Source organism: Hypanus sabinus, chromosome 29, assembly GCF_030144855.1.
Source record: "Hypanus sabinus isolate sHypSab1 chromosome 29, sHypSab1.hap1, whole genome shotgun sequence".
Lineage (NCBI taxonomy): Eukaryota > Metazoa > Chordata > Chondrichthyes > Myliobatiformes > Dasyatidae > Hypanus > Hypanus sabinus.
In genome coordinates this window covers 666,848-687,555 of record NC_082734.1, presented here as the reverse complement: position 1 = coordinate 687,555, position 20,708 = coordinate 666,848, and the positions used below count along the sequence as shown (strand labels likewise).

General features: G+C 46.9%; 1 protein-coding gene across 3 annotated transcripts in view; it reads left to right on the top strand.

The window, feature by feature from the left end:
* Positions 1-20,708, top strand: part of mvp (major vault protein) — a 55,939-nt gene that overhangs the window by 5,869 nt on the left and 29,362 nt on the right. For 2 of the 3 annotated variants that reach the window (XM_059953300.1, XM_059953299.1), the window contains exons 5-11: positions 5,169-5,300; positions 16,248-16,342; positions 17,286-17,522; positions 18,464-18,589; positions 18,745-18,903; positions 19,860-20,116; positions 20,282-20,479. In XM_059953300.1, the coding sequence (XP_059809283.1) occupies positions 5,169-5,300; positions 16,248-16,342; positions 17,286-17,522; positions 18,464-18,589; positions 18,745-18,903; positions 19,860-20,116; positions 20,282-20,479 (1,204 nt within the window). The remainder of the gene's footprint in view (positions 1-5,168; positions 5,301-16,247; positions 16,343-17,285; positions 17,523-18,463; positions 18,590-18,744; positions 18,904-19,859; positions 20,117-20,281; positions 20,480-20,708) is intronic. The other variant, XM_059953301.1, reaches the window with a different exon arrangement.

Here is a 20,708-nt window from a genome sequence, read left to right as displayed (position 1 = left end):
CAATACACATCCTGAAATGGTTTTTCTTCGTAACCATCCAGGAGAACGGAGGAGAGCCCTACAGTTAAATGTTAGAACCCCAAAGTCACCCCCAGCTCCCCTCCCACATGTAAGCGACAGCAAAGCAACAATCCCCTCTCCCCCCCACCAGCAAAAAAAAGCATCGGCACCTGCCACTGAGCACTCAAATGTGAGCAAAGCAACAATAAAGACACAGACTTGCAGTTACCCCAAAGACTATTTGTTCACCCGCTATTCGACATACCACAGGCTCTCTCTCTCTCTCACTCTCCCTAATAAAGGAAAAAGAGGTGTCCTTGTAATTGTTGAGTAAATTTTCTAGTAATTGTGTATAGCTGACTATTTTCTGGATGTTTTTCAGCTGCAGGTGTCACACCACTTCAATCTGTCTAGTTTTTAGATTCAGTATTATCACTGGGACATTGTTTTGTCTGGGTGTGAAACGGCCACAAATTCTTTATCTTTCTTTGTCCTTTGTTCTTGTAGCACTTGATCAAATGGTCTTAAGCATTAAGTTTTATAACCATTCCCGATTTCCACAGAACCTCTGGATCAGTATCACCTGATCCAACAAGAGACAACTTGATAGAGGTGATAAGAGGCATTGATAGAGACCTTTTTCCAGGGTGGAAATGGCTAATTTAAGAGGGCAGAGTTACAGGTAATAATCCTAAAAATAATGACAAGTTGGGCACAGCGAGGGTCTGCATTTACCAATAATTACCTTTATTGGCTAAACTCACAAGCATGTGAATTTACACAACTGAATAACTCTGTGCACACCCACTATAAACATACAGATAGAGAAAGGTAATGCCCAGGAAAAGGAGTCTACCCTGACTAGGCATTCTCTTGATCGTAATCTGATCTGTATGGGTGTGGCCCAAGGCTAGAAACAGTATTGCTTTATGGCTCTCTGTTCAGCCTTCTGACATAAGTAATATTGCTTTTGTTCTTTAGCAGATCAAGAAACAGTTCACAAAATGGCAGCTGCTGCATGAACACTCACAGAATGGTTGCCTCCATTCCTGCAAACACATGGCAAGAACAAAAGCAATGTCTTTGTCTGTTCCACTCTCCTTACCTCATTCTTCTTCACTGATTTCTGGATTTTAGTTCTTTCTAGCCAACAACATAATTTTAAGGTGTTTGGAGGAAAGTAGTGGCAACAGTTACAGGGTTCAATTCTGTGGAAGCAAAAAGGAAATATGGATGGTAGCTTGTCTCCCAGGTGCCAGGGTGCAAGAAGTTTCTGGACATGTCCACGATATCCCGAAAAGGGAGGGTGAGCAGCCAGAAGTCGTGGTATGTATTTGGTACCAGTGACATAGGTAGGAAAAGGGAGGAGGTACTGAAAGCAGACTACAGGGAGTTAGGAAGGAAGCTGAGAAGCAGGACCTCAAGGATAGTAATCTCAGGATTACTGTCTGTGCCACGTGACAGTGAGGATAGGAGTAGAGTGAGGTGGCAGATTAAAGAGTGGCTGAAGAATTGGAGTGGGGGCAGGATTCAGATCTCTGGATAATTGGGACCTTTCCTGGGGCAGGTGGGACCTGTACAAAAAGGATGGGTTGCACTTGAATCGGAGGGGGCCCAATATTCTTGCTGGCGAGTTTATTAGAGCTGTTGGGAGTGGTTAAAACTAACATGGCGGGGGATGGGAACCAGGATGACAGAGCTGAGGATGAGCCAGCAGGTTTACAAGTAGATGATGGATGTAACGTGAATGTAAGGAAGGACAAGCAGTGATTGGGTACAAATGCAGGCAGAGTAAAGAGTTAATTTGTACTACAGAGGCAAAATTCAAAAGGGCGTAAAATGCACGACTGAAGGTGATGTATTTGGATGCTTGTTCCATTCAGAATAAGGTAGATGAACTTCTAGCGCAATTTGAGATTGGTCGATATGACATATGGGCATCACTGAGTCGTGGCTGAAAGAGGGCCATAGCTGGGAGCTGAACATCAAAGGATATACTTCGTATTGAAAGGACAGGCAGGAAGGCACAGGCAATGGTGAGGCGCTGTTGGTAAGAGATGGAATTACATCTTTAGAAAGAGGTGACATAGGGTCAGAGATTGTTGAATCTTTGTGGGTGGAGCTAAGAAATAGCATGGGTAAAACAAAACATTATGGGAGTCATATATAGCCCTCCAACTAGTAGCCAAGATGTGGGTTGAGATTGTAAAGGGAGCTGGAAAGTGCATGTAATAAAGGTAATGACACAGTTGTAATGGGGGACTTCAATATGCAAGGGGATTGGGAAATTCAGATTGATGTCGGATTGCAAGAGAGGGAATTTGTTGAATTGTAACTATATCACAATGGAATAAAGTGAATTACAGAAGCATGAGAGAGGAGCTTGCCCAGGTGGATTGGAAAGGATACTGGTACAGAGCAGAGCTGGCTGGAGTTTCTGGAAATAGTTCACAAAGTGCAGGATAGATATGTCCCACAAAGCAAGAAGTTCTCAAATGGCAGGAGTAGGCAACCGTGGCTGACAAAGGAAGTTAAGGACTGCATAAAAGCCAAGGAAAGAGCATATAAAGTAGCAAAAGTGAGTAGGAAGTTGGATGATTGGGAAGCTTTTAAAATCCAACAAAAGGCAACTAAAAAGCTATAAGAAGGGAAATGATGAAATATGAGGGCAGACGAGCCAATAATATAAAGCAGGGTACCAGAAGTTTTTTCAGTTATATAAAGAGTAAAAGGGAGGTGAGAGTTGATATTGGACCACTCAAAAATGATGCTGGTGAGGTAGTAATTGTGGACAAAGAATTGGCAGATGAACTTTTTGGATTCTTTGCATCTGTCTCCACTGTGGAAGACACTAGCAGTGTACCAGGGGTCCGTGAGTGTCAGGGAGCAGGAGTGAGTGCCATTGCTATTACAAAGGAAAAAGTGCTAAGCAAACTGAAAGGTTTTAAGGTGGATGTCACCTGGACCAAAAGGATTACTGCTGAGTCCTGAGAGAGGTTGCTGAAGAGGTACCGGATTCATTGGTCGTGACCTTTCAAGAATTACTTGATCCTGGCATGGTCCTGGAGAACTGGAAGATTGCAAATATCACTCCACTCTTTAAGAAGGGAGGAAGGCAAAAGAAAGGAAATTATTGGCCAGTTAGCCTAACCTCAATGGTTGGGAAAGTGTTGGAGTCTATTATTAAGGATGAGGTTCAAAGGTTCACAGGTTCAATTTACTGTACAGTAATGTCAGAGAAATGTATGCACTATACATCCTGAAATGATTTTTCTTTGCAAAACATCCACAAAAACGGAGAAGTGCTCCAAAGAGTGAATGACATTTAAATGTTGGAACCCCAAAGTCCCCCCACCCCGTGCGTAAGTGGTGGTGAGCAACAGTCCTCCTCCCCCCACCAGCAAAACAAAAAGCACACCCACTATCGAGCACAAGTGTGAGCTAGGCAGTAGCAAAGACATAGACCTTTCGGTTACCCCAAAGACTACTGCCTTTCATCTGGCATTCAACAAACCACAGGTTCTCTCTCTCTCCCTAATAAGGGAGGTGCCCTCCATTTTCACAGTGAGCAGGAGTCATTACGATGTTAAAAAATCCGTTTCATTACTATTAATGAGCTCTGTGCCCGAAGATGTAAAGATCTCGGATCTTTGGGCCCACAGTGAAAGATTTTCCAGCCTCCCCGACAACGCATGGATCTCCTGCCGTGACATTGATCCTTGATCCGCCCATCTCCGGAACCCCAAGATCTTAGGCTTCCAAACACTAGGACACCTCTCAGACTGAGCCTTTGGTGTGCCGGACAACAGCTGGTCCTGAAACCCCGAGAGCGGGTCCCATTCCCGCAAAGCACCGAAGTCAGCGTGTAACTCCAGGTCAGGGTCTTCAAAAGAACCCTGAAAGGGAAAAATAAAGATATTAAAGATGGAAGTAGAACTGTTTCCAAAGATGCATGCAAAGGAGTTATCATAACTCCACCTCCATCTTGATACTTGGAGACCAATGATAAAATCAGTCAAAGTCAGCATCGTTTCTGTAAAGGGAAATCTTGCCTGACAAGTCTGTTAGAGTTCTTCCAGGAAGTAACAAACTGGGTAGATAAAGGAGAGGTAGTTGATGTCATTTACTTGGATTTTCAGAAGGCAAGATGCCACACATGAGACTACTTAACAAGATAAAATCCTATGGTATTACAGGAAAGGTATTGGCATGGATGGAGGAAAGGCTGACAGGAGGCAGCGAGTGGGAATAAAAGGGGCCTTTTCTGATTGGCTGCCAGTGAGTAGTGGTGTCCCTCAGGGGTCAGTATTGGGACCTCAGGTTTTTCACATTGTTAATGATTTAGATAATGCAATTGATGACTTTGTGGCGAAGTTTGCAGAAGATAGTTGGAGGGTAGGTAGTGCTGAGGAAGCAATGCAATTGCAACCAGATTTAGACAAATTGGAAGAATGGGAAAAAATGCGGCAGATGGAATCCAGTGTGGATAAATATATAATAATGCATTTTAGTAAAAGGAACAATAATGTGGACAATTATCTAGATGGAGACATCAGAGATGCAGAACTTAGGAGTTCTTTGGCAAGACTCCCAGAAGGTTAATTTATAGGTTGAATCTGTGGTAAAGAAAGCAAATGCAATGTTGGCATTTGTTTTAAGGGGAATAGAATATAAAAGCAAGAAGATCATGCTGAACCTTTATAAGATACAAAACAGGCCACTTGGAGTATTGTCAACAGTTTTGGGCCCCATATCTCAGAAAGGATGTGTTGTCATTGGAGAGAGTCCAGAGGAGTTTCACAAGGATGATTCCAGAAATGAAGGGGTTAACATATGAGAAGTGTTTGGCAGCCTGTACTCACTGGAATTTAAAAGAATACGGGGGAAGGGGTTCTTACGATTTTATGATGTCAGAGGTAAGTTTTCTGGCATACACACTACCAGGGCTGGTGGCAGAGGCAGATACATTAGAGACACAACAGTACCTTTGATAGGTGAAAGAAAAATGGAGGGGCCATATAGGAGGGAAGGGTTAGATTGGTCTTGATGTAGGTTAAAATGTTGGCAAAACATCATGGTCTGAAGGGCCTGTACTGCGCTGGCATGTTCTCTGTTCCATTGACACTGGTTATGTTTTGCCTCTCACCATACGCCCACCTCTGAAACAGGAACCTACATCCCCCGGAAGGAGGTGGAAATTGTACAGACCATCGAGGCCACAGTGATTCATCACAACCAAGCCATTCGTCTGAGAGCACGGAAGGAGACTAAAGATAGAGAGGGTCGTAATCGGGTGACGGGTAAGTGCAGACCCCTCCTCATTCACCCTCTCCTGGAAACCCCAGTCAAGAGGGATGGGTGATTGAGTCAGTCTTGGAGCCGATTGGGGGGGCGTGGGGTCGTGGCAATTAGAGGAAATGAACCTCTGTGTATGAGGGTAGGACACATGCTGTGAGTGGTGGGGAGTGTCAAGGGACAGGGGAACCTCTGTGTATGAGGGTAGGACACATGCCGTGAATGGTGGGGAGTGTCAAGGGACAGGGGAACCTCTGTGTATAAGGGTAAGCACATGCCATGAATGGTGGGGAGTGTCAAGGGACAGGGGAACCTTTGTGTATGAGGGTAGGACACATGCTGTGAACGGTGGGGAGTGTCGAGGGACAGAGGGACCTCAGTGTACAAGGTTAGGGGACACCCTGTGAATGGTGGGATTTGGGGGAGTATTCATCCTCTTTAAATCAATGTTAACGTGAGTGACAGAGCAGTGTAGAGTTTAGCATATAGTGTGAACGACCTGGGTTTAATTCCCACCGCTGTCTGTACGTTCTCCTTATGACCGTATGGGTTTCCTCCCACATTCCAAAGATTGTATGGGTTAGTTATAACCATATAACCATATAACAATCACAGCACGGAAACAGGCCATCTTGGCCCTCCTAGTCCGTGCCGAACCCTTAATCTCACCTAGTCCCACCTACCCGCACTCAGCCCATAACCCTCCACTCCTTTCCTGTCCATATACCTATCCAATTTTACCTTAAATGACACAACTGAACTGGCCTCTACTACTTCTACAGGAAGGTAATTGGTCTATGTAAATTGTCATAGAAACATAGAAAATAGGTGTAGAAGTAGGCCATTCGGTACTTCGAGCCTGCAACGCCATTCAGTATGATCATGGCTGATCATCCAACTCAGAACCCTGTACCTGCTTTCTCTCCATACCCCCGATCCCTTTAGCCACAAGGACCATATCTAACTTCCTTTTAAATATAGCCATTGAACCAGCCTCAACTGTTTTCTGTGGCAGAGAATTCCACAGATTCACCACTCTCTGTGTGAAGAAGTTTTTCCTCATCTCGGTCCTAAAAGGCTTCCCCTTTATCCTTAAACTGTGACCCCTTGTTCTGGACTCCCCCAACATCGGAAACAATCTTCCTGCATCTAGCCTGTCCAATCCCTTTAGAATTTTATATGTTTTGATAAGATCCCCCCCTCAATCTTCTAAATTCCAGTGAGTATAAGCCTAGTCGATTCAATTTAGAATCTAAATTGTCCTGTGATTAGGCTGGGGTTAAATGGAGTGGCTCAGCTGGTTAGGCTGGCAGGGCCTGTTCCACAATATATCTCTAAATAACTTCTACTTGTCATCTTTAGACCAAATTAATGTGCAAGTTAACCTTGAGGGAAACCTGAACTGAGATACCCAAGCAGATTTTAGCACCTCCCATTTCTGAATTTGCTTCTCATGTAAAAAAATGTCTTTGCATTTTATTAACCTGAGATTCTGCAGGTGCTGAAATCTAGAGCAACTCACACAAAATGCTGGAGGAACTCAGCAGGTCAGGTAGCATCTATGGGTTGACATTTTAGGTTGAGACCCTTCATCAGAAGTGACATCAACTTCTCCATAGTTGCTTCTTGACCTGTTGAGTTCCTCCAGCATTTTGTGTGTGTTATTATGCCTTTTAGATAGATAGATAGATACTTTATTCATCCCCAAGGGGAAATTCAACATTTCCTGCCACAATCTGTAACCCTACACTTCCCCAGACTGTGTTCCACTTGCCATCTCTTTGCCCACACTCCCAAATTGTGCTGCAATGCTCCCCATTTCTCCACTTTCTGTATATTATGCACAATGCCATTGATCCTTCACTGGAATCATTAACATCTACATTAAAAAAGTTGTAGACCCAGTAATGACCCCCTGTGAAACTTAACTAGTCACTGGCAGCCATCCTGAAAAGGCCCCCCTTTTTCCCCACTCGCAGTCAGCCAATGCCCATGTTAGCACCTTGCCTCTAACACCATGGGCTCTCAGCTTGTTTGGTAGCCAGACGTGCGCCACCTTGTCAAAGGCCTTTTGAAAATACAAGTAAACAACATCCAGTGGCTCTCCTGCTCCTTACCTATACAAAAAAATTTCACCAGATTGGTCCAGTGAGATTGTGCTGGCATCTTCCTATTTTATCAAAATGCTCCAAAATTTCACCCTTGATAATGTTCTCTAAAATTCAACCAGTTACTGAGTTCTGGCTACCCAGCTGATCATTACCAGCCTTTTGTAACTCTCCCCTTTAAACTGGGGTGTTATAATTGAGATTTGCACATCCTCTGGGACTCTCCCTGACCCCAGTGATTCCTGAATTACACAGGCGTGAGAGAGGGAGGGGACAGAGAGAGATCGGACAGACACGAGAGAGAGGATGGAGATGGGGGGGGGGGGGGTCGCAGGGAGGGAGGGGTCGGAGAGAGTTTGGACAAACACGAGCGAGAGGATGGAGATGGGGGTGCGGTTGCAGAGAGGGAGGGGACAGAGAGAGTTTGGACAGGTGCGAGAGAGAGGAAGGAGATGGCGAGGAAGGGGACAGAGGGAGATTGGATGGGCGTGTGAGAGAGGGGAAGGAGACAGAGATTAGAAATGCGTGAGAGAGAGGGGAAGGAGATGGTGAGAGGGAGGAAGGGAGAGAGTTTGGACAGGTGCGAGAGAGAGGAAGGAGATGGTGAGGAAGGGGACAGAGGGAGATTGAATGGGTGTGTGAGAAAGGGGAAGGAGACAGAGATTAGAAATGCGTGAGAGAGAGGGGAAGGAGACGTGGTGAGAGGGAGGAAGGGAGAGAGTTTGGACAGGTGCGAGAGAGAGGAAGGAGGGTGAGGAAGGGAACAGAGGGAGATTGAATGGGTGTGTGAGAAAGGGGAAGGAGACAGAGATTAGAAACGCGTGAGAGAGAGGGGAAGGAGACATGATGAGAGGGAGGAAGGGACAGAGATTGGACGGGTGCAAGAGAGAGAAGGGAGGCAGTGAGAGATTAGATGGAGGGGGCGGTATACGAGAGGAGGGAGGGATGAGGCGAGGGGGTGAAATAGGGTGGGAGAGCAGAGAGCGAATGGAAAATGACCTTGCAGCAGTTAACAGATACTTAACATTCACAGAGAAAAAATTAATAAGTACTTTATTGATCCTGTGGGAAATTCTTCCGTTATAGCAGCAGTATCTAAAAACACACTTAGCAGTGTGCAGATTTAACTAATAATAGAGTACAGAATAATAATTTACCAATGTGCAAAAAGCAGAAATTACACATAATTTTACAAGAGAGAATGCAATTAGAACAAAAGCAAGTACTGCAATGGATACAAAATGGTCACAGTGTTACTGTACTGAGATGGTGCTTCTGATTGTGCCGGTTGGTTCAAGAACCGAATGGTTGAAGAGAAGTCGCTGTTCCCGAACCTGGTGGTGTGGGACTTCAGGCTTCTGTACCTCCTGCCCGATGGGAGCTGTGAGAAGATAGTAGGGATCTCCAATGGTGGAAGTTGTTCAGCCCTTCCTGTAGGTACTCCTGATGACAGGGAGGGATGAGTCTGAGATGTACTGGGCTGGTGTACTACTCTCTGCAGCTTCTTACATTTATGAATTGCCATCTCAGACCATGATATGACCAATAAGGACTTTAACAACAGATGATCAGTAGAAGTTTGTTAAAGTGTTGGTGACAAATCGAACCTACTAAGACAGTAAAGACACTGGCCTGCTGAGCCCAGTTAGATCATCTGAGATGTTAACACCCTGGGAATTAAAGCTATTGAGTCTTTTCATGCCAGATCCCCCATTGTAGACTGGGTCACGTTCACGTTCCTTCTTCCTTGTAATTCTGTCAGTGAGTTAGGCCCAGGACAGGTCACTCGAGATGTTACTGCTCAGAGATTTAAGGTGCTGACTCTTTCCACCACCCATTTCCCCCAATTAAGGCTTGTGCAGGTTCAGCCTCCCTTTCTGAAATCAACAATTAACTCGTTAGTTTTGCTGACAGTGATGAAGAGGTTGTTAAAGACACCACTTAGACAGGTGTCCTACTTTGCTCTGGTATGCTGCCTGGCAGATTAGATGAGGTAAGAGAGATAGAGGGGGTCCTTTACCCAATGGCAGGGTGGGAGCCATTTGGCAGACTGAGGTAAAATCAGGAATGTAGTAGTAATTAATTTTGGATGGTTACTGTCACGTTCTCCTTCGGGTGTAACGAAACGCCGAATTTAACGTCCGGATAAACCACAGCCAATGCAAACCAGATCGCAGTAAGATTAACCATTTACTGTTCACTCTTCACATTAACATATGGTGAAAACTGTTGATAAAACAATACAAGATTGATACAGTATTTGTTCCTTACTTAATATCACATTTCAAGTGTAAATACTTGCAAAGGTGACTATAACTACATTACACTAAGGTGCAGTATACAGGGAGAGTTTACCTGCTCCATTGACTACTTTAAATACACTTCCATGCAAACTATCCGCGACTCTTTAACTAACGAAAGCATAAACATTATCTACCGTCGTTACCTCTAACAGGATCAGCATTAACATCTTAGTTCAATATATCGATTATCTATTAACTTACAGCGTTGCTCTCACTGTGATTTCTCATGCCTGCAAAACTGCTTGTGCTCAGGTGAGCCTCGTGGAAAGCCCCCACCCTCGCGCTAATTTCAAACCGGTGTTTTCCCACAAGACGCGGCGAAACCGGATGTGACGTCATCGCATGCCGATATATTTTACATGCAATGAATACACTTTAAACACTTCTAATTCTAACTAGAAAATACTATTGAATGAATTACTAAGCGAAAATATTATAAACTAAATAACTGTCGTAAAGACAGCACACTCCCCGCTTGACCTTCGTAAGGTCACAATGAGCAGAGTACAAAACTTAGTCTCTTAATCAGTCATTGGGTAGAAGTAGAATAACTTCTGTAACTGGCCTTTGGTAAATTTTCACATCGCCTTGGCCGGTAGTCTTCAATTCGATCTTCCTGACATGTCCATCCTCGCTAGGGAATGTAGCAGTGATTCTGGCCATTGGCCTGCTGTTGCGGGTGGCTTGCTTGTCCCTGAGCAGGACTAAGTCTCCAACTTGAAGATTCCTTCGGGGTTCTGTCCACTTTTGTCTCTGTTGCAACAAAGGTAGATATTTTTGTCTCCAGCGAGGCCAGAACTGATTTGCCAGAGCCTGGACTTGTCTCCATTGCTTTGTGTACAAATCCTTGTCTGAGAAGTCTCCTGGTGGAGGAGGTGCTCCTGCCTTCTGCGTAAGGAGCGTTGATGGCGAAAGTATAAAGGGGTTTTCTGGGTCAGAAGACACAGGTAGGAATGATTGTGCGTTTATAATGGCTGTGACCTCTGCCATTAGGGTGCACAGTACCTCGTGGGCCAATCGGGTGCGTTGCTGTATCTCAGGTTTCCTTTTCCAGGTTTTCCGTAAGGACGTGAACCGTTTGACTGCCTGCTCTTTGTTATCTGGTGAGCGCTGGCGTGGTTCTCTGATTGGCAATGGGGCAACCCCATTATTTGCTTCATCTCTGAAGACCTTGGTGTCTTTGGTTTTTAAAGAAATGGTATCTTGAGCTGATTGTGCAAGTTTGTTTCCGTGCTCGGTTTGAACGAAAACTGACTGACCTAGCGTCTCGTCGGTTACTTTACGCTTGGTAATGTCTTGTTGTGCTTCTTTAGGGTACATCTCAGTGAGGCAGATCTCGGAACAAGAACGGCTTGACTGAGTTTGACCGCAAACTTCTGTACAGTTCGAGCTGACAATTGTTGTCCTGGAGTGAACCTCTCCCTCCCCGCCGTCCTGTTGTGGGGGTAAAGGAGCGTTGTCGGTTCTTTCATTCTTGACTTCATCACGGAGCCGTGAGGGTAAATTTCCTTCCTCGTATGGATGTGATGCAATCGTGACTCTCTGAGGTTCCTCGTAGCTGGGGAAGTTATCGAATACGTATGGAGAGGGGAGACGAGCCTGCCTGTCTATTTGAGATTGTACATAGTCGCTTGTGCGTTCCAGTCTGGTCCTTTCTAAAGTAGATCTTGCTGCGGTCAGATCACGCGACCCTTCAGCTTCTTCTATGTACTTTGCTTCCGCCATGGCAGCAGCTTCTTCTCTTTCTAGCTGCAGCACTTGCAACTCTGTCGATATTTTTGCCATTTCCAACTGGGTTTCGGCTTCTCTGGCGGCCCTTTCTTTCTGGATTTCGGCTTCTCTGGCGGCCCTTTCTTTCTGGATTTCGGCTTCTCTGGCAGCCTCTTCTTTCTGGATTTCGGCTTCTCTGGTGGCCAGTTTCATTTTCAAAACTGCTTCTTGTCTGGCGTAATGCAGTCGCACCTTGGCGGCTTCTGCCTTGGCTCTTGCCTGTGCGGACTTACTTGATGTCGTTCTACTGCCCTTGTCGCTGGGCGCCATCGACTTGATCCCGGATCGAGCTGACATTGCAGCACTTGGAACACCTGATAACGCCCGGGTGGGCTTACTTGATGTCGGTTTACTGCCCTTGTCGCTGGGCGGCGTCGACTTGATGCTGGATTGAGCTGACATTGCAGCACTTGAAACACCTGATAATGCCGCTTTTTCACTGTCACGTTCTCCTTCGGGTGTAACGAAACGCCGAATTTAACGTCCGGATAAACCACAGCCAATGCAAACCAGATCGCAGTAAGATTAACCATTTACTGTTCACTCTTCACATTAACATATGGTGAAAACTGTTGATAAAACAATACAAGATTGATACAGTATTTGTTCCTTACTTAATATCACATTTCAAGTGTAAATACTTGCAAAGGTGACTATAACTACATTACACTAAGGTGCAGTATACAGGGAGAGTTTACCTGCTCCATTGACTACTTTAAATACACTTCCATGCAAACTATCCGCGACTCTTTAACTAACGAAAGCATAAACATTATCTACCGTCGTTACCTCTAACAGGATCAGCATTAACATCTTAGTTCAATATATCGATTATCTATTAACTTACAGCGTTGCTCTCACTGTGATTTCTCATGCCTGCAAAACTGCTTGTGCTCAGGTGAGCCTCGTGGAAAGCCCCCACCCTCGCGCTAATTTCAAACCGGTGTTTTCCCACAAGACGCGGCGAAACCGGATGTGACGTCATCGCATGCCGATATATTTTACATGCAATGAATACACTTTAAACACTTCTAATTCTAACTAGAAAATACTATTGAATGAATTACTAAGCGAAAATATTATAAACTAAATAACTGTCGTAAAGACAGCACAGTTACTTTACAATTCTGAAGTATTACTGGCATTTAAGATGGAGATTCTATTGGCTATTAATACCTTTATTACATAGTGTGATTGGTGATTGATGTGAGGTTGCCTATTGGCCAATATCTGTATCCATCTAGACCATTTCTGTGTATAGTGGCATTTCTTTGCTCGGACTGCAGGACAATGTGGTGATAGTGGCCGTACTGCTCTTATTCTGCCTTCTGCCCCTTCAGTCCTGATGAAGGGTCTCGGTCTGAGACATCGACAGTTTATTCTTCTCCATAGACACGGCCTGACCTGCTGAGCCCTGCAGCATTTTGTACACATTGCTCTGTGTTTCTCGCATCTGCAGAATCTCTTGGGCTTTTGCCAGGCTGTTCTCCCTGTCTACAATGGAGTGTAATTGAGAGTCATTTTATCGGCAAAGACAGGGTCTGGAAGGGAAGTGGGGGGGGAGGGAGAGGAGGCAGTGGGGGAGGGGAGGGATGGAGAGTAATTAGACAAAGGGGGTGGAGAGGGAACCGAGAGGGATTAAACAGGGAGAGGGTCGGGGAGGGATCAGACGGAGTGGGGAGGAACAGAGAGAGATTAGACAGATGGAGTGATATTAGACAGGAAGGGGGATGGACGGAGAGGGATTAGACCAGGGGTCGGCAACCCGCGGCTCCGGAGTCGCATGCGACTCTTTCATCTCTGTGCTGCGGCACCCTGTGGCTTTGGAAAATAATTGATGAGTATTTAATTAAAATGTATTTTATGTTAGTTTGTTAGTTTTTGAAATGTAATTCTAAATTTGAAGATTATGGTGATCTTCTACAATCTAAATAAAACTTGTTTTTTGTCGCTAATATACGTCACCACTGCCAATGCCTGACACCCGCCAGTGCGCGATTTCTTTAATTTTTCGATCCAAGGTAGGCTAACTATGGAGAATTCTAAAAAAAGAAAAGTGACTGAAGAAAACAGAATGTTTAATGATACGTGGGCAGATTCATTTGCTTTCACTGCTGACGAGACTGGTTTACCGGTATGCTTAATATGCAATGAGAAACTAGCAAACAACAAAAAGTCAAATGTCGCAAGACATTTCCAGAATAAACACGCAGCCTTTGCTCAAAAATATCCGGATGGAGATGACAGAAAAAAAGCCGTTTCGGAACTGATGCGGAAGGTTGATCTGAGCAAAAATCATTTCAAGAAGTGGATGAAGTCTGGAAAATCATCTACATATGCTAGTTTTGTTGCCGCTCAGGAAACAGTCAGGCACGGGAAGCAGTTTACAGATGGTGAATATATATAAAAGAATCTTTCATTAAGATTTCAGAACATCTATTCATGGACTTTAAAAACAAGAGTGAAATTGTGCAGAAAATCAGTGATATGCTCCTCTCTGCAAAGACTGTCAAAGACAGAATCATAAAAATGGCAGAAGACATCACAAGACAGTAAATTAAAGACATCAATTCAGCTGTCTCCTACTTGATTGCCTGTGACGAGTCTAAAGACAAAGGTGATATTGAACAAATAGTGCTGTTCTGCCGGTATGTAAACTCTGCCGGGCCACAGGAAGAAATGATTGAGTTGATATCTCTAAAAGGCCAAACATGGGGGGAGGACATCTGTGAGGCTGTCTTGAATTGTTTAAGAGCCAAAGGAATAAAGACCACCCACCTGGTGTCAGTAGCTACTGCTGGGGCACCAAGTATGACAGGAGCGCACAAGGGATTTGTGGCTTTACTGCAGAAGTCGCTGGACAGAAAGCTGCTGACTTTTCACTGCACCAAGAGGCACTGTGCGCTCAAACATTTCCTCCGGAATGCACAGAAGTAATGGATGTTGTCATTCAGATTGTCAATAAAATAATGGCAAAAAGTTTAAATCACCGTCAATTTCGTTTGTTACTGGATGAGCTGGAAAGCGCATATTCTGATCTCCTGCTGCACAACAAAGTCCGGTGGCTGTGCAGAGGGGAGGTGCTGAAACGCTTTGTCGCGTGTCTGGAAGAAGTGAAAACTTTCCTGGGCAGCAAAGGGCTCACCTTTCCTGAGCTGGAACAGCCAGAGTGGCTGGAAAAGCTGCACTTCATGCTAGACATGACAGTGCACCTGAACACGCTGAACACAGCTCTTCAGGGAAAAGGACGCACAGCCCTGCACATGTTGGAGGATATTTTGGCATTCGAGCACAAGTTGACAGTGCTTGCCAGAGATTTACAGAAAGGCACATTGTCTCACTTCCCCAATTTGAGAGAGTTCAAACAAGCTCACGACATGATAAGTTCGGAGTATTTACATTCTGCAATCATCGCAATGCAAACATCGTTTGGGAAACGCTTCTGTGAGTTCAGAGAGGAAAAAAAACACATTATCCTTCCTGGTCACTCCCTTAAGCACCGATCCATCCCTACTGAATACGACTGCATTGGCAGGTGTGAGTCAACCTGATCTTGAGATGGAACTGGCCAACATGGCCGACAAAGACATATGGGTGTCCAAGTTTAGACGCTTGACAGCAGACCTTGAAGATGTTGCCCGGCAGAAGGCCGTTCTTGCTCAGAATCACAAATGGAGTGATATTGAAAACCTCCTCTAACCAGACAAACTTGTGTTCGAAACATGGAATGCTATCCCCGACATTTATGTAAACATTAAAAAGTATGCGCTTGGAGTCCTGTCGATCTTTGGATCCACATATGTATGTGAGCAGGTGTTCTCCAACATGAACTTTATTAAAAACAAACATCGCGCACACCTCACAGATGACAGCTTGCGATCCTGTGTAAAGATGAATGTGACGTCATACAGCCCTGATGTGCAGACGCTGTGCGCTGAGGTCCAGTAGCAGAAATCCCATTAACCAAGTATGATAAATATTATAATTGCCTATTGTTTTACATATATTCATATTTTTTCATTGTTCAGTGAAATAGTCCTTTTATTTTTCATGTTGACAGCTGGCTGACGTTATTTTTGGTTTGCTGCTGGCGGACAATTTAAGTTTGGCGTTTTTCATAAATACAAGGAGGACTCAAATAGACTTTGAGTATTTTACTTAAAAGTAACTTTCAACCCAACGTCTTTTTTTCGGAATTCAAAATGTTTTTGTTGCATGCAGAAATGTAATTTCGTTTTCTCTGCAGGAGATCATCGATTTCATAAATGCAACTCATTATAGTTTGTTTATACATAGCATAAAGGCAAAAAAAAACGTATGCAATGTTATTTCATTTTAAATGTCAAACAGGTTTTGTGGCTCCCAGTGTTTTCTTTTCTGTGGGAAACGGGTCCAAGTGGCTCTTTGTGGTAAAGGTTGCCGACCCCTGGATTAGACAAAGGGAGAGGGGAAGGGACAGAGATTAGACAGTGAGTGAGGGGAGGGAACGGAGAAGGATAAGCAGGGAGAGGGGAGGGGCGGAGTGGGATTAGACAGGGATGGAGAGGAAATAAACAGGGGGAGGAGACAGGGAGAAGGGAACAACGGGGGGGGGAATACAGAGAGGGATTAGATAGACAGGGAGAGGGGAGGGACAGAGTGGGATTAGGGTGTGAGGAGGGACGGAGAAGGATTAAATGGCTGGGGAGAGTGAGAGACAAGGGCACAAACTGAAAGGATCATGACTCTAGTCACTGGTTCATTTCTCACACCCTGTTTCTTTGCCCCACAGGGGAGGAATGGCTGGTTCAGAAAGTGGGGGCATATCTCCCAGGTGTGTATGAGGAGGTACTGACTGTCGTGAATGCCTACATCCTGACCGAGAAGGTGAGAGGCCATAGGAGGGAGGTGGGTGAGAGGGAGATGTGTCTCTAGGGAGAATCTTCAACGTTCAAAGAAAGTACTGTTATTAAAGTATGTATACTTCATACAATGTTAAGATTCATCTCCTTACAGGCAGCCAGAAAATAAACAACCAAATAGAACCCATTTAAAAGAAAGACCATACAGCACCCAGTGTGCAGAAACTAACAAACTGTGCAAAGAATAAAAGAAAATAACATTCAAAAATGAAGTTCATGAAAGTGAGTCCCCAGCCCCTAGCCACAAAGCCCATCGTCACTGCAGATGGTTCAGGAGCCCATTGATTGCAGGCCACAGCCTCAACAGTCTGACCTTTTCAATGTGGCCCAGTACTTAAATCAGCCTAACCAGGTAGTTCTTCACTCGTGAACCCAGGATTTATTGCTTCAATTTGGCCCATACTTGAATTTTTCAATTTGGCCCAGGGCTTAAATCAATCATCTCTCAGGTCTTTCCTTGTTATCGGGCCCAGTCATGGACCCATCACCTGCGATCACCTTGCCTCAGTTCTGTCGCTTTGAATTGCCAAAACGTCCACTCCAGCAGTGCCAGGTCATACAGATGATTCAAAAGTTCAATTCCAAAAAGGAAGTTACAGTGATAGTATCCAAGGATCATAACAGAAGAGCAAGGAGACAGTATTGACACTGTACAGTACTGTGACTGTAAGACTGCTGAGATTGACATCGGAAGGACACTCACACAGGTAAAAGGATAGGAAAAGAGGGAAACAGGCCAAGCGTAGCCTGATGATACTGATCTAGTTTGGAATTTGAGACAAAAGAGACCAGATGGAATGAAGGGCCTGTTCTGTGCTTTATGACCAACACATTGCCTTTGTCCTTCCCATCTTTCTTTCACCCCTTGTCCCTCCACCCCTCACACCCTGTCTGTCCCTCCTCCACAGAGAGCTCTCCACCTACGGGCACTGCAGACTTTCAAGGATTCCCGAGATCGGACCAGGCGGACAGGCGAGGAATGGCTGGTGACACTGGAGGATGCGGAGGCCTACATCCCGGGAGTGTACGAGGAGGTGGTGAGAGTGGTGGATGTCACCACACTAGGCAGCCGCCAGTACTGTGTGGTCCTCGACCCTGTGGGCATAGACGGCAAACCGCAGCTGGGGCAGAAACTGGTGGTCAAGGTCAGAGTTGCTGCCTGCTCTCTCCAAGCTCCCTTGGCTGTCTTCTTCCCCTCCTTCACAGGCCCCCCCAGTCTCTCCCCTCCTTACTGTGCCCCCCCAGTCTCTCCCCTCCTTCCCGTGCCCCCACAGTCTCTCCCCTCCTTCCCGTGCCCCCCAGTCTCTCCCCTCCTTCCCGTGCCCCCCGGTCTCTCCCCTCCTTCCCGTGCCCCCCCGGTCTCTCCCCTCCTTCCCGTGCCCCCCCCAGTCTCTCCCCTCCTTCCCGTGCCCCCCAGTCTCTCCCCTCCTTCCCGTGCCCCCACAGTCTCTCCCCTCCTTCCCGTGCCCCCACAGTCTCTCCCCTCCTTCCCGTGCCCCCACAGTCTCTCCCCTCCTTCCCGTGCCCCCCCAGTCTCTCCCCTCCTTCCCGAGTCCCCCCCAGTCTCTCCCCTCCTTCCCGTGCCCCCACAGTCTCTCCCCTCCTTCCCGTGCCCCCACACTCTCCCCTCCTTCCCGTGCCCCCACAGTCTCTCCCCTCCTTCCCGTGCCCCCACAGTCTCTCCCCTCCTTCCCGTGCCCCCACACTCTCCCCTCCTTCCCGTGCCCCCACAGTCTCTCCCCTCCTTCCCGTGCCCCCCCAGTCTCCCCTCCTTCCCGTGCCCCCCCAGTCTCTCCCCTCCTTCCCGAGCCCCCCCAGTCTCTCCCCTCCTTCCCGAGTCCCCCCAGTCTCTCCCCTCCTTCCCGTGCCCCCCCAGTCTCTCCCCTCCTTCCCGTGCCCCCCCCCAGTCTCTCCCCTCCTTCCCTTGCCCCCCCAGTCTCTCCCCTCCTTCCCGTGTCCCCCCCCCTCTCTCCCCTCCTTCCCGTGCCCCCACAGTCTCTCCCCTCCTTCCCGTGCCCCCAGTTTCTGCCCTTCCCCCTCCCTGGTGCCCCCATTTCACCCTCGGCCTGTGTGTGCTTTACCTCAGGGAGAGAAGTCGTTTTTCCTTCGCCCTGGTGAGCAGCTGGAGGACGGGATCCGGGACACCTATGTCCTGTCCGAGGAGCAGGGTCTGGTACTACGGACAGTTGAGGGTTTTGACGATAAGGATGCTGTGAGTGACTGCACCTGAACAAGCTCTGTACCACATCCCCTCTCTTCACCACTTTGCCTGACCTCTCTCTTTTCCCCTTTCGCTTCTCACCACCCTCCTTCCCTTTCTTCCATTCCCCAGCATGCTCACTCACTCTCTTCCCCCTGTCCCCACAGGAGGGTAAGGTGATCCCTCGAAAGCCTGGGGACCGATGGATGATCCGGGGTCCTGTGGACTATGTCCCACCAGTAATGGTGGAGGTGGTGTCACTCCGCCAGGCTATTCCTCTCGACCAGAACGAGGGTATTTACGTCCGAGACAACAAGAGTGGCAAGGTATGGGGAAGGACGATCTGCTGGGGTGTAGAGCAGTACAGGCCCTTTGACCCACAATGTTGTGATGATCTTTTAACCTACTCCAAGATCAAGCTAACCCTTCCCTCCGCACACAGTTCTCTATTTCTTCATCTGTCTGCCTATCTAAGAGTTTAAGTGCCGTAAATGTATCTTCCTCTACCACCACTTCTGCCAGTACGTTCCAGTTTAAAAGAACTTACCTCTGACATTCCCCCTATACTTTCATCTAATTACCTTAAAATTCTAGCATCTTGTATTATCCATTTCCACCCTGGGTAAAAGTCTCTGGCTATCCTCTATTATACACCAATATCAAGTCACCTGTCATCCTCCTTTCAGGCTTTTATCTTCTGTCAGATGGAAAGGGGCGAGAGAGAATGTCTGGGCTGGGTTGAATCTTTGATTTTACCGAAGCATCAGGAAGTGTATTCGTGGCTGGTTTCTGTGATGTGACCACAATTCTCTGCAGTTGCTTGCACTTACAGGCAGCACAGTTGCCTTATTAAGCTGTGATGCGTCTGGAAAGGGTATATGACAGTATATTGGTAAATTTGGCGGTGGTTGCTGGAGTCATGCCAAATTTCTACCTTACTGTGAAGATGCCTGAAGGAGAGGGATGAGGGTCGGTAATGTCCTGCTAGGAGTTGGGCAGATGTGTCCTAATTGTAACGTTCTCTCTCCTTGCCCCCTCTTGTCACTCCTCCCTCTCTTTCCTTACCCCCTCCCATTATCCTCTGCCTTTCTTCTCAGCCCTTTCATTACCTTCCTTGTTCGATCTTGTTACCCACCCTGTTTCGTTTTCCCTTTCTGATTGTCCCCCCTTACCTTTTCACTCATTTATTGCTCCCTTTCGGTACCCCTCACTCCATTTCTCCTTACGTCCCTCCTTTATTACAACTCCTCTTTCTGCCCCCTCCTCCCCATTGTCCCTCCAGGTGCGTGCAGTGATAGGTCAGACCTATATGCTGACCCAGGATGAGGAGCTCTGGGCCAAAGTGCTGCCCCCAGCTGTAGAGGAGCTGCTGTGTCTGGACAAGAACCCAGTACTGGACCGTAGTGGCCCAGCCCGGGATGTGGGAGTGGGCAATAGTGGAGAGGAGACCACAAGGAGGGATTCCACTTGTGTGGTCACCTTCCGTGTCCCCCACAATGCTGCCGTCCAGATCTATGACTTCAGCAGCAAGGCAGCCAGGTGGGAGCCTCGCCCTTCATTCACACACTCCACCCTTAACTCTTATCCTCACTCTCCCTCCTTTCTATTCTCCCCTTTGCCCTCGCACTCCCCCACCCATCCTCATCACCCTCAGCCTCCATCCTCTTTCCTCCTTTAACACCCTCCTTTCACGCTCTCCCCCAGGGTGGTGTTCGGGCCAGACTTGGTGATTCTGGGACCCGATGAGCAGTTCACGGTGCTCAGTCTGTCTGGAGGACGTCCCAAGCGGCCAGGGGTGGTGCGCTCCATCTGTCTGCTGCTGGGTCCCGATTTCTGCACTGACATCGTTGTGGTCGAGACAGCTGATCACGCTCGCCTCCAGCTCCAACTCGCCTACAACTGGTGAGGAACAGAGAGAAGAGGAATGAGGGGGGGGGGATGTCTCTTGTCTCTACAACACAGGAACAGGCCCTCAAGTGAGGAATAGAGGGGAGGGGAACGGGGGGGGGGGGGGAGATGCCTCTCGTCTCTACAACACAGGAACAGGCCCTCCAGTGAGGAATAGAGGGGAGGGGAACGGGGGGGGGGGGGAGATGCCTCTCGTCTCTACAACACAGGAACAGGCCCTCCA